This window comes from Ranitomeya variabilis, chromosome 5, assembly GCF_051348905.1.
Source record: "Ranitomeya variabilis isolate aRanVar5 chromosome 5, aRanVar5.hap1, whole genome shotgun sequence".
Taxonomy (NCBI): domain Eukaryota; kingdom Metazoa; phylum Chordata; class Amphibia; order Anura; family Dendrobatidae; genus Ranitomeya; species Ranitomeya variabilis.
The window spans coordinates 323477424-323491736 of record NC_135236.1 but is presented as its reverse complement, the minus strand read 5'-3'; the positions used below and the strand labels follow the sequence as shown (position 1 = coordinate 323491736).

Sequence of the window (14313 nt, the reverse complement as noted above, 5' to 3'; positions counted from 1 at the left end):
CGGATTGTGCCTGACTGCAAAAACCTGATGTGTGAAAGCAGCCTTAGCTGAAATGCATGAAATGTTAAAGGACTTAGAACGCAGTGAACAATCTACAGTTCAGATGGGTCATAAAGTGACAAACACAACCTAAACTATGGCAATCACCACTCATCATTCACTGGGTGGTAGAGGGGATTCTGAGTTTTTCCAGCCTGTGCCCATAATGTTATACAAATGGTCACTGAATACTACCACGAATAGACAGAATATATTAATTCTCCTCTCACACTAAGTGCTCAAACAAGATGTGATTTTTCTTGTATGTAGAAAAGAAAAAAACTGTCTGAGTTTCATCAGTATTTTTTACCATTGTGTGATCAAAGTTTGGTCAGTGAGTCAGTTTTACCATTAAAGTTTTGTCACAGTTTCATGGAGCTGCTCCTTAGTGGCTCCCCTCCTTTTTGAGACGTTGCATTGCACATTATGTGTCTTGGCCCGCTCCTGGCTTCTAGTAGCTGCCAGTCCCCTGATAATATCTGCCTCTATTAAGTCCAAGAACAGGGGGCCTTGCAGTAGTTGATGTGTGATGTATCCTAGAAGGGAGGGGAAGCACCAAGGAGCAGCTCCAGAATCACACTGAATTGCAGTTACTGTGAGGATGGGAAACAACACTATGAATGTAATCATTATAGTCCATAAGGGTATGGCCATTAGAATATTTTTTTATATCCCCAGACTCGCTCTTTAAGCTGGTCATTCACAGGAGGTAAGTGTTTATCGATGCTGTTGATAATTGTATGTGAGAACATTCCTGTTATCCTGCATTCTAGTTTATGGGGGAATCTTGAGAGCTTATAGTCCAATGAGTTACCTTGTATGTATAGTTAGCTTTAGAAACCATACACCTATACAGTAGAACAAAGGGAGTGAATCACAGATTATCCAGCAATGGGGAGGACACATACAAAAATAGCAGAAGGACTGAATGCCAGATTTAAGAATAGTGAAAGGAGACAGGACACCAACAGATTAGGCTATGTTCACATCTGAGCTGTTCATTTCCAAAATGTCCATCATTCTACCAGACAGAATAGCACAACACGCTTCGCATTGGTCTGGCATTTTTTTGGAATCAGCAATGGTGCTTCCAACACAGATGTGAACACAGCCTTATGTGTCGCATTGCTGATTTCCCAAACGTTGCTTCATAATTTAATAATACTACATGACTGTTGATAAAAACTGCACAAGTAAGAAGAATCTGATTTACACTGGATGAATCTTAAAATCCAAGTAGCCTAAAAATTCTGCTGCAACTGACCTTTTTTTCCATAGGTTTTTATGCAATCTTATTACATGGCGGCCATAAAAAATAGTATTGGGTCTTGGAGTGGTTTTCTAACGTCAACAGTAATTTTTCTAACCTTGCTTATAAGTACATAGGACCAACAGATAGCAATTTCCTACATTCAAGTGAAGTGTACTAAATGGAAAGCATTGCAGACTAAGAGACTGTATTTTCTGAAACGCTCCTTCTTAGTGATGATATGATCTGTGTGAGCTTGTTTCGGTCAACGAATATAAGCTTGTCACCAAGTCACCAGGACAATAGTCATTTCATTTTCCCACAGTGTCCGTCATCACTAAGTGCACAAGATGCTGTTCCCCTCCAATCACGGACTATCACAATAGAGTAAGACGGCATGTGAGGAATAAGAATATTCCTTAGGAAACAAAATAGGAGCGCTCCATGGTGAAGTCATTTATTAAAAGACAGAAACGCGTTTCAAAATACATTTGATCTTCTTGAGGAAGAAATCAGATGGGTTTTGAAATGTGTTTGTCTTAATGAATGTTCTACACCTTCTCACACTTGTCTTTACCTTGACAGCGCACACGACAACATTTATCTCTTATTTGTTGCCTCTCAGTTATAAGAATATTGATGGCATCTGTATGACTATAAAAGGTAATATAAGATAAGGCATATTTGCAATGCAACATTATTTTGAAATATTTTCCAGTTCTGACTAAATTCCACTTTCATTTGGCTAATCAAACGTAAAACTTATTTTTGATTAATGTTATGTGCAGAAATACTATCAAGAGAGAACAAACGTGACACAAGTTTGTTTTCAATTTACTGATTTAAAGACGCATTTTAACATATAGCAATACAGATGTGAATTTTACGAGCTTCTTAGAAAGGCTGGGTCACTGGGATTTATGTCCTTTTTGTTATTTGTTACTGATCAATACTGTATTAAATGTGGCAAATGTACATGTTCTCTACCCACACAGTCATATTCTTATTATATTCTTTCTTGTGGTATGTACATAGCTCTACCTAAAAATTATTTGTTTATGGAGGGTGAATGATGAATTGCTAGATGCCATGTATGTGTACAAGCTGGAACTGTTTTATTGAGGACTTTTGCTTGTTTTGTCCCACCTTTATATTGACCTGGGTTAGTACATTTATGTACTGTTCTGTAGCTAGGATACTAGCTGCTGTGACTGCATATATGTATTTACTTGCACGTGACCTCTATGTTCAGAGATACAAAGGATTAAAATATTTTTGTTAGTACAAATGGCTCACATGAGCGTTTCATGGTGGTTATCATATTTATGGCTTCCTCTATCACCGTTCTTCCACAAGTTACATTGGGTTAACCACTTTTCAGACCCAAACCCCATGTAACTGGCAATATGATAAATGTACATTATGGTGGTGGTTGACTATCTAACCAGCAGAATTAGGCTTCCATTAAACTGGAGTGACAATAAGAGGAGTCAGCCCCAGTCGTCATTAGGAAGGGAGGCATGGCCTTGTTAGTGCAGGGCTAGAACATGTGGGAGAGGAGAAAGTTTAGACATGAAGTTAAGAGAGAGAGAAAGACTGCAGGAGTGACCATTCAGGACCCTAGCTATTGCCATCTTAAAGAGGTAAGATTCCTAGATGTCAGGCAACGCTGGGGTCCTGGGTTCAAACCGCAGCAAGGGTTCCCCCTGTGTAAAGTAAAGTGCTGCGCAATTAATGGTGGCATGTAAGGGAGTAAAATAATAAAATACATGTTGTGCTTAAATGGATTGTACTAGTTCTAAGTTACAGCCAGCGGCAGGAATGGTGGTAGTGCCAGGGTTCCCAAATTAAGGTGTGGATCCAAAATACTGAAATTCAGATGTGGTAGATGACCATTCACAATTGTTAGGTGACCATTTGAATGTGCTAAGTGAACATTCGCATGTGCTAGGTGACCATTCACAAATGCTAGGTGACCATTCACAAGTAATAGGTAACCATTCTCAAATGCTAGGTGGCCATTCACAAGTAATAGGTGACCATTCACAAGTGATAGGTGACCATTCACAGGTGCTAGGTGACCATTCACAGGTGCTAGGTGACCATTCACAGCTGCTAGGTGACCATTCACAAGTGCTAGGTGACCATTCACAAGTGCAAGGTGACCATTCACAAGTGCTAGGTGACCATTCACAGGTGCTAGGTGACCACTCACAGTTGCTAGGTGACCATTCGCAAGTGCTAGGTGACCATTCACAGTTGCTAGGTGACCATTCGCAAGTGCTAGGTGACCATTCACAAGTGCTAGGTGACCATTCACAAGTGCTAGGTGACCATTAAGGCAAGTGGATTGTAAACATTATTGACTGTAGAGGCAAAAGGCAGTACAGCTTGAAGAAGCTTGGGATGAAGGCAGAGAAGTAACTCAGAGACAGATTTGTTGAGAGCAGAACTGAGACAGACCTTCTGCGACCCACCCATTGGCTGTTGGTTTGCTGCTGTAGTATTAAAGTACTGAACCGTCTTACGGATATATGCCAAACTACTAAGTATCCTATTGATATATGCAATCTGCTGCTCCCTGAGTGAAAACAACTTTTTAATTAATATGCAAATGAGCCTTAAGTTCTCTGGGTATGCCAAAGCACATCCCAAAATTTGCCCTTGCTGCTCTATTTCCTGCCCAGCCTCACCTTCTCTACTTGAATGAAAGTACACTGACTTGACTAAACAGCAAAGGAGCTGTCAGTGAAGTATAGGAAGTTGTAACTGAGTGAGAAATAAAGCTGGGAAGGCAGAGGCTTGAGACATACAGATGCTGAAATAAGAATTGAACACATCCCCAATTTTCTAAGTAAATATATTTCTAAAGCTGCAATTGACATAAAATTATCACAATATGTCGGTAACAAACCATCCAATCAACACAGGCAAAGAAATACAATCATAGATGTTCATAAATTAAGTTATGTGTAATAATGAGAGCTGACACAGAGAAAAGTATTGAACACATGAAGAAAAAGAGGTGCAAAATGCCATGGAACATTATAACAACAGCTGAAATCTGTCAGTAATTAGAAAGCAATTCTGCCATTTAGTGAAAAATAATATCAGGTGGTTCAACTGATGGCCTATAAAAAGGTGTCTCATTACCAAGGTGCCACACAAGAAATACCTCATGATGAGTAAAACCAATGAGTTGTCTCAAGACCTTTGCAAACTTATTGTTGCAAAACATACTGATCGAATTGGTTACAGAATTTTTAAACTACTGAAGTTTGCAGTGAGCACTGTTGGGTCTGTAATCTAAAAGTGGAAAGAACATAATTTCACTACAAACTTGCCATGACCAGGTGATCCCTGCAAGATTTCAGACAGGGGAGTGAAAAGAATTGTCAGAAGAGTTGTCCAAGAGCCAAGGACCACCTGTGGAGAGCTACAAAAAGACCTGGAATCAACAGGTACAATTGTTTCAAATAAAACTATAAGTACGCTAATGCATTCTACCTCCATGGCCTGTATGCACGCTCACCATACTATACTCCACTGCTGAACAACAACCATGTTCAAGTGCATTTAAAGTTTGCTCTTTAAGTGCCATAATATACACCATGTTTAGAAGCCAAAAGCCACTGCATATTGCCCCAAAAATCCCATGCCAACAGTGAAGTTTGAAGGTGGGAACTTTATATAATTTAAGGAAGTATGAATGGACAAATGTACCGAGACATTCCTGATAAAAATTTGCTGCCAATTACCAGGATGATGAAGCTGAAATGATAATGGACAAGTCAGCAAGAGAATGATCCCAAACACACAGGCAAGGAAACTCTCCATTGGTTTCAGAGAAAGAAAATAAAGCTGCACAAATGGCCCAGCCAATCACCTGACCTGAATGAAATAGTAAATTTGGGAAGGAACTAAAGCCCACAGCTCATAGAAGTAGTCCACAGAACCTTCAGGATTAGAAGAGAGTCTGCGTGGAAGAATGGGCCAAAATCACACCTGAGCAATGCATGCGACTAGTTTCTCCACACAGGAGGGGTCTTGAAGCTGTCATCACCAACAAAGGCTTTTGTGCAAAGTATTAATTAAATTTCAGTTAGCATGTTCAATACTTTTTCCCTATAACACTTCTCATTATTACACATAACCTAATTTATGGACATCTATGGTTTGATTTATTTGTGAGGATCGGATGGGTTGTTACAGACATCTGGTGAGAATTTCATTTCAATAGCACCTTTAGAAATATATTTACTTAAAAATCTGGTGAAGTGTTGAATACTTATTTCACTCGCTGTACTTTGGCACGCCCAGAGCACTTAAGCCTCATTTGCATATGAATTAAATAGCAATATTTCAGTCAGAGAGCAACAAATTGCATACATAAAGGTGTAGGATTACATTATCTTAACTTATATCAGGACCGGGGCCGGACTGGGACTAAAATTCAGCCCTGGCATTTGAAGTTACACAGGCCCACTTGTCACATGGTGACTGTATAATATCTTTGTACACTTGTAGGCAGGGCCGGTTTTAGGCAAAGTGGGGCCCTAGTCAAAGTTTAAAATGGGGCCCCAAATGCTAACATATTGCACATCACAAAAAATCATTTTGGTTGTATTTACAAGCGCTGAGTTCAGGCCGCTAAATGAGTTTGATCGACTGAAGTTGTTCAACGCTTGTTTCCCAGCCTCTTTCCACCAGCTGAGGAATAATGATGGGACAGAACAATCACTAATAGATCACAAACAGATCACCATACAGTATCATGTTATCAGAAGCACATCTACAGTTTACACCAGCGATGTGCTGCTGAGAACAATGATTTTTGTTCCAGCAAAAACAATCTGAATATGCAGCATTTTACTTGATTAGTGAAATACACACCACAGTCCTCCATATATTATAATGTGCACCACAGTCCTCCATATAGTATAATACACTCCCTATAGTCCTCCATATATTAAAATACACTGCTCAGTCCTCCATATAGCATAATACACTCCTCATAGTGCTCCATATAGTAAAGATGCACTCCATAGTTCTTCATATAGTAAAACGTATTCCCCATAGTCCTCGATACAGTATAATGCAGCCCACATATAGTATAATGCAGCCACCACCCTACAGAATATAATTCAGCCACCCCAGAGTATAATGCAGCCACCCCATAGAATATAATGCAGCCCCCCTCATAGTTTAATGCAGCCCCCTCAAAGAGTATGATGCAATCATCCCTCAAAGAATATAAATATAATACAGCCCCCCATAGAATATAATGTAGCCCAGAATAGAATATAATACAGCCCACCTCCCCACAGAATATAATGCAGCCCCATCAAAGAGTATGATGCAATCATCCCTCATAAAATTTAATACAGCCCCCCATAGAATATAATACAGCCCACCTCTCCATAATATATAATGTAGCCCCCATAGAATATAATGCAGCCCCCCATAGTATATAACACCGCCTCCCCCATAGAATATAATATATCCCCACAATAGTATATAACACAACCACATAGTATATAACACGGTCTCCCCCATAGAATATAATATACCCCCATAGTATATAGCAAAGCCCGCATAGTATATAGCACAACCCACATAGTATATAGCACAACCCGCATAGCAGATAACACAGCCCATGTAGTAGTATACAGCACAGCCCACACAGTAATATACAGCACAGCCCACACAGTAGTATACAGCACAGCCCACGTAGCAGTACAGCACAGCCCACGTAGCAGTATACAGCACAGCCCACGTAGCAGTATACAGCACAGCCCACCTAGCAGTATACAGCACAGCCCACCTAGCAGTATACAGCACAGCCCACGTAGCAGTATACAGCACAGCCCACGTAGCAGTATACAGCACAGCCCACATAGCAGTATACAGCACAGCCCACATAGCAGTATACAGCACAGCCCACGTAGCAGTATACAGCACAGCCCACGTAGCAGTATACAGCACAGCCCACTTAGCAGTATACAGCACAGCCCACGTAGCAGTATACAGCATAGCCCACTTAGCAGTATGCAGCACAGCCCACATAGTAGTATACAGCACAGCCCGCATCTCTCCTCCTCCCCGAGAATGGCCCCACAGTCCAGTAAAAAAAAAAAAACACACTCCTCACCTCTCCTGCCCGCGTTGCTCTCTGCTCCTGTCTCGGTGGCTGCCGCTGCACTGCCTGACACACAGTGAGTGTGCGCGCACCCACATTGTCAGAGGCAGAGTGGGGAATGATGGGAGAGGGGGCATCAGCAGATGCTCTCTCCTCCATCATTGCATTCTACTGTACCGGCGTCATAGACGCCGGTATAGTTGAATGCAGTGGCGGCGCTGGTGGGGGGGGGTGAGTCGGCGTGCAGCGGCCCACTACTGGCACCAGCCCTTCTGGCATTTGCCAGAAGTGCCCGATGGCTAGTCCGGCCCTGATCAGGACCATATAACTAGTTTCGGTGGTTGGACTGTGCTGACTGATTCTTTTTATGTTCAAATCAAACTGTCTGGCAACTTTTCCAGCCATCAGGGTGGATAAAAATCAATGTTTTTTTAAAAAAATCAAAAAAATCGGATTTTTTTGATTTAAATCGGATTTTTTTGATTTAAATCGGATTTTTTTCAATAAACTGCTTTTTGAGGAAAATATTTTACCATCCAAAGGTTCTTCCATCATGAGATAAAGCTGAGTTGTTTAACTCAGTAGAATAAAGGCTGTATATGTGTAACATTCACAATGCCATGCTCTTCCAGAGGTTTCTGTAGGATGCTGACTATCCAACAAGTTTGGGCATGTCAACTGAATGGAAAAAGAAACTAAACCAAAAGTGAAACCAAGCTAGAAGTGTGGAATTAAAGGGGCAGTATGAACAAAATGTGGAGGCTATTAATAGTTTATACAATTAAGACATGCTGCTTTTAAACACCTACCTATTGCCATATAGTAAAACAAAAAAGATTTTTACTTACTTTGGGGTCCCCCCCTCACCCTGGCGTTAGATCGTTGCCCCTAGTTTCGTCCGTGTAACTATGGGCGCACATGCGCACTGCTCTCACTTCTCATTTTAATCGTGATTTATATAAAAAAAAACCTTTTGATTTAAATCAGTGATTTAAATCATGATTAAAATCATGATTTAAATCGATCCGATTTAAATAGAAAAAAATCTTTTGATTTAAATCGTGATTTAAATCATGATTTAAATCGGCGTGATTTAAATCAATCCACCCTGCCAGCCATATTCGAACATTACATATCCATTTACCAACTGCGATCCTGTTGATCTGTTGATCAGCACTCAGCTTGTGCGTTTGATCAGCTTTGTTTAATGTAGTTTATCAGCATAATGCTCTTTGTAATCACAGAAGGTGCCGCTGGGCCCATATTGTTATTTCTGATTTCAGCAATGTGCGCAAAAGACACTTGATCCCATTCCCAGGAACCAGATTGCCTGAACACGACACACATTACAACACGGTATCCTACAATGGAGAGCCACAATATTATCAGACTGGGATAACAGAAGTCATCAGTATACCAGAACACCATGTATATTGTGGAGACATCATGAAAACAACCCATGACCTAACTGTGTCCCTATGCCCGGCCTTTAGAGGTAGGACAGAGAGCCACTGTGTCCGAATGGCGAGTGTTCTGGCAGACGTGAACTATTACACAAGCAGCCATGCATCTTCCCTTAACAGGATAAGTAATTTGCTGAAGGTGCAACACTGTTGGCCTTCCTAAATCCGAAAACTTATGGTACAAAACAAGATATCATTTCCCATCACTAGACTAATCTAAAGCACACAGGAGACGCATTTCAATCCTGTTTTAACATATTCACCCAGAAGTATGGGGAACCATGACTAATGAAAAACTAGACAACCCAATGCCAAACCTACGTTCCTTCCGAACCCCAAAAAGTCTGTCGTAAATGCAATTTCACCAAAAACTGTGGCAAGTCATAATGTCTGGCTCTATACCAGTTTCATATTCCAATCATTTTGCCAGTGGTTCTAAAACAGGAATTGGAAATAAAGAACAAAAATATAATGGACATGACCTGACTCAACTATTTTGTAAATAAGTAACAGAGGGAGGGGGCATTTGTTTCTCTGCAAATCAGCTACATCATGAGGCCAGTAAAGGCTGCTGATGTGCAGAGTAGATAGAAATAATTCTCTCACAATATTCTGATGTCACCAAAATCTGGAGAAAGTTACAGAATTGAGACTGGTGGTGACATATTTAGTTCAAATATGAGCTGCCATATCTCCATGCTGAAATGCCATGGAGGTAGATAAGGATAAATGATGGATGGATAGATAGATAGATAGATAGATAGATAGATAGATAGATAGATAGATAGATAGATAGATAATAGATCGATAACATAGATAATAGATAATAAGTAATAGGTAGATAATAGATATGAGATAGATAGATAGATAGATAGACAGACAGACATATAATAGATAGATAAATAAATAATAGATAGATAATAGATTTATAAGAATGCAGTATATTGAATACTACGATTTGCTTTTGAGATTGCCATATGGGAAAATTGTGATACGAGGCCTAAAGGTCTGATCCAACTTATAGTAATTGCAGGTTCTATTTTCTTGCCAAATAATTTCCATTAACTGGTAGTTACATTAATTCAATTAAAAGCCAGGTAAGTATTGCAAAGCTAGGAAAAGAGAATATTCTGAGATTTGTTTCCACCACTTATACATAAACAAGTGTAAACCTGCCTTGCTTATTTTTTCCTTAGACTGATTACTTTAGAAATAAAACAGTTACCAGCTCAGGCTAATGAGAAATAGACCCTATAGGGCTACAATGGAAATCTGCTGTAACGTGCAATCTTACACACTGTTTTCTTCAGCAAGTTTATGTTTTAACACTATCATTCCCAAATGCCTCCACAAGAATCAGTGATTTTGTAATGAACTGATTTGACTACCAAGTAATGAGACTTCTATAGATACCAGTAAAGCAAGATACTGCTGTAAAGCCTACATTGACTACTTAGACATTTAATGAGTGTAATATTTTTAAGCCTCCTAGCAGAACTTCTTATTTGCCGCCATATCCCTGCAGCAAGGCAAGGCTTGCCCTGACACAATACACATATAATGATGGCTCTCGTTTAGCTCAGTGACACATGCACATTGCCATTTGCAATGGTTCCCAGACTGCACAGTAGAAGAAATGTGGAATGAGAGAGGCAGAAAGGCCAGGGCACCATGAATAGACAAGAGCTGCAATCAATATGTATTCTGGCAAATATGTGTATATAGCAGGCTGTGCTGAGCTGTCGTTAATGGCAGCAGATCTGATCTCACAGAGGAGCTGTGGCCACAGGCTGCTGTATGGGATGTAGCTGCCCAGTAATACATACACTGTGTGCCCATAACAGTGATGGTCGGCAGCAGCTATTATTGGGTAGATCCCATCACACAGAGCATGGCTGTATATGGAGGCAGCAGAACTTCAGCACCATGGCCAGGGCTAATCTGGTGTAATGACGCCAAGCATAATCCTCTGGGCATGGCATCAGCCTGGGATCATGGCATCGCCCATAGCGGTGCCCATCGCATCACACAGAGATCCAGCGCTACAATAAATCCAGAATCCTAAATCTCATCCATTATTAATCCTGATTCCTCTCAGCAATGATATGGGGAGGGGGTCTTTAAAGGGACCTGTGACAGCACACTCAGCCATGCAGAACATGGACACGTCCCATCCGCACACACAGGCAGCGATCTGCAGACACAAGGGGCTGATGGGGAGAGGGCACTACAGCTGGTCACGTCCTCCGAGAAGGGGGAGCAGCAGATCGGGGTCTCCAGTGATCAGACAGATGTGGATGGCAGCACTTGCCTTATCGCTGAGCGATCCGCCGGCTGCTCCTGCGCCCTTGACATGACAGCTGCGATCTGCTTCCTCTCCTCCTCGCTGAGCCGGCTCAGGTCAGCCTCCATTCCAGCAGGGATCTGGGCGAAGCCCCCTCTCCCATCGCCCTCCGTGTAGCCACCCAGCCCTTCTCCGCCTTCTATGCTGCCCTCGTTGCCCATGATGAGCCGCCCGGTGTGTACGACTAGCACTGCCCTGCTCGGTGTCCGCGCCGCTCCCTGCCACCGTCTAATCCTGCGCGGCTTCTTCCATAGTGACGGGCTCCGGCGCTAGTGATCCGGGCTGCCCGGCTACAGATGCTACGGCTGCAAGTCTCCTCCTCTCCTGGGCAGGGAGCATGCTCGGCTCCGGCAGGTGATCAGCGCATCATCATCATCACCGCGGCCATCCATGGCTTAAAGGGGCACGGTGAGTGATGACCCGACCCCCAGCATGGCCGCCGGCACCCACGGTACAGAGCAGGGTGAGTGATGACCCGACCCCCAGCATGGCCGCGGGCACCCACGGTACACAGCACGGTGAGTGATGACCAGACCCCCAGCATGGCCGCGGGCACCCACGGTACACAGCACGGTGAGTGATGACCCGACCCCCAGCATGGCCGCGGGCACCCACGGTACACAGCAGGGTGAGTGATGACCCGACCCCCAGCATGGCCGTTGGCACCCACAGTACACACTAGGGTGAGTGATGAACCGACCCCCAGCATGGCCGTTGGCACCCACAGTACACACTAGGGTGAGTGATGACCCGACCCCCAGCATGGCCACAGGCACCCACAGTACACAGCAGGGTGAGTGATGACCCGACCCCCAGCATGGCCGCGTGCACCCACGGTACACAGCACGGTGAGTGATGACCCGACCCCCAGCATGGCCGTTGGCACCCACAGTACACACTAGGGTGAGTGATGAACCGACCCCCAGCATGGCCACAGGCACCCACAGTACACAGCAGGGTGAGTGATGACCCGACCCCCAGCATGGCCGCCGGCACCCACGGTACAGAGCAGGGTGAGTGATGACCCGACCCCCAGCATGGCCGCCGGCACCCACGGTACAGAGCAGGGTGAGTGATGACCCGACCCCCAGCATGGCCGCGGGCACCCACGGTACACAGCAGGGTGAGTGATGACCCGACCCCCAGCATGGCCGCGGGTACCCACGGTACACAGCACGGTGAGTGATGACCCGACCCCCAGCATGGCCGCGGGCACCCACGGTACACAGCAGGGTGAGTGATGACCCGACCCCCAGCATGGCCGCGGGCACGCACGGTACACAGCAGGGTGAGTGATGACCCGACCCCCAGCATGGCCGCGGGCACCCACAGTACACAGCAGGGTGAGTGATGACCCGACCCCCAGCATGGCCGTGGGCACCCACGATACACAGCAGGGTGAGTGATGACCCGACCCCCAGCATGGCCGCGGGCACCCACGGTACACAGCAGGGTGAGTGATGACCCGACCCCCAGCATGGCCGCGGGCACCCACGGTACACAGCACGGTGAGTGATGACCCGACCCCCAGCATGGCCGCGGGCACCCACGGTACACAGCAGGGTGAGTGATGACCCGACCCCCAGCATGGCCGCGGGCACCCACGGTACAGAGCAGGGTGAGTGATGACCCGACCCCCAGCATGGCCGCGGGCACCCACGGTACAGAGCAGGGTGAGTGATGACCCGACCCCCAGCATGGCCGCGGGCACCCACGGTACACAGCAGGGTGAGTGATGACCCGACCCCCAGCATGGCCGCGGGCACGCACGGTACACAGCAGGGTGAGTGATGACCCGACCCCCAGCATGGCCGCGGGCACCCACGGTACACAGCACGGTGAGTGATGACCCGACCCCCAGCATGGCCGCGGGCACCCACAGTACACAGCAGGGTGAGTGATGAACCGACCCCCAGCATGGCCGCGGGCACCCACAGTACACAGCAGGGTGAGTGATGAACCGACCCCCAGCATGGCCACAGGCACCCACAGTTCACAGCACGGTGAGTGATGACCCGACCCCCAGCATGGCCGCGGGCACCCACGGTACACAGCAGGGTGAGTGATGACCCGACCCCCAGCATGGCCGCGGGCACCCACGGTACACAGCAGGGTGAGTGATGAACCGACCCCCAGCATGGCCGTTGGCACCCACAGTACACACTAGGGTGAGTGATGAACCGACCCCCAGCATGGCCACAGGCACCCACGGTACACAGCAGGGTGAGTGATGACCCGACCCCCAGCATGGCCGCGGGCACCCACGGTACACAGCAGGGTGAGTGATGACCCGACCCCCAGCATGGCCGTTGGCACCCACAGTACACACTAGGGTGAGTGATGAACCGACCCCCAGCATGGCCACAGGCACCCACGGTACACAGCAGGGTGAGTGATGACCCGACCCCCAGCATGGCCGCGGGCACCCACGGTACACAGCAGGGTGAGTGATGACCCGACCCCCAGCATGGCCGTTGGCACCCACAGTACACACTAGGGTGAGTGATGAACCGACCCCCAGCATGGCCACAGGCACCCACAGTACACAGCAGGGTGAGTGATGACCCGACCCCCAGCATGGCCACAGGCACCCACAGTACACAGCAGGGTGAGTGATGACCCGACCCCCAGCATGGCCGTGGGCACCCACAGTACACACTAGGGTGAGTGATGAACCGACCTCAGCATGGCCACAGGCACCCACAGTACACAGCAGGGTGAGTGATGACCCGACCCCCAGCATGGCCGCGTGCACCCACGGTACACAGCACGGTGAGTGATGACCCGACCCCCAGCATGGCCGTTGGCACCCACAGTACACACTAGGGTGAGTGATGAACCGACCCCCAGCATGGCCACAGGCACCCACAGTACACAGCAGGGTGAGTGATGACCCGACCCCCAGCATGGCCGCGGGCACCCACGGTACACAGCAAGGTGAGTGATGACCCGACCCCCAGCATGGCCGTGGGCACCCACTGTACACACTAGGGTGAGTGATGAACCGACCTCAGCATGGCCACAGGCACCCACAGTACACAGCAGGGTGAGTGATGAACCGACCCCCAGCATGGCCGCG

At 46.2% G+C, this 14313-nt stretch overlaps 1 protein-coding gene across 8 annotated transcripts in view; it reads right to left on the bottom strand.

The window, feature by feature from the left end:
* The window catches only part of PCLO (piccolo presynaptic cytomatrix protein), a 732405-nt gene extending 720846 nt beyond the window's left edge, over positions 1–11559 (bottom strand). For 7 of the 8 annotated variants that reach the window (XM_077264660.1, XM_077264664.1, XM_077264663.1 and 4 more), the window contains exon 1: positions 11202–11543. In XM_077264660.1, the coding sequence (XP_077120775.1) occupies positions 11202–11395 (194 nt within the window). In that variant the 5' untranslated portion in view covers positions 11396–11543. Of the gene's footprint in view, positions 1–11201 lie in introns of all 8 variants that reach the window. The other variant, XM_077264661.1, reaches the window with a different exon arrangement.
* Between the last annotated feature and the right edge of the window lie 2754 nt (positions 11560–14313).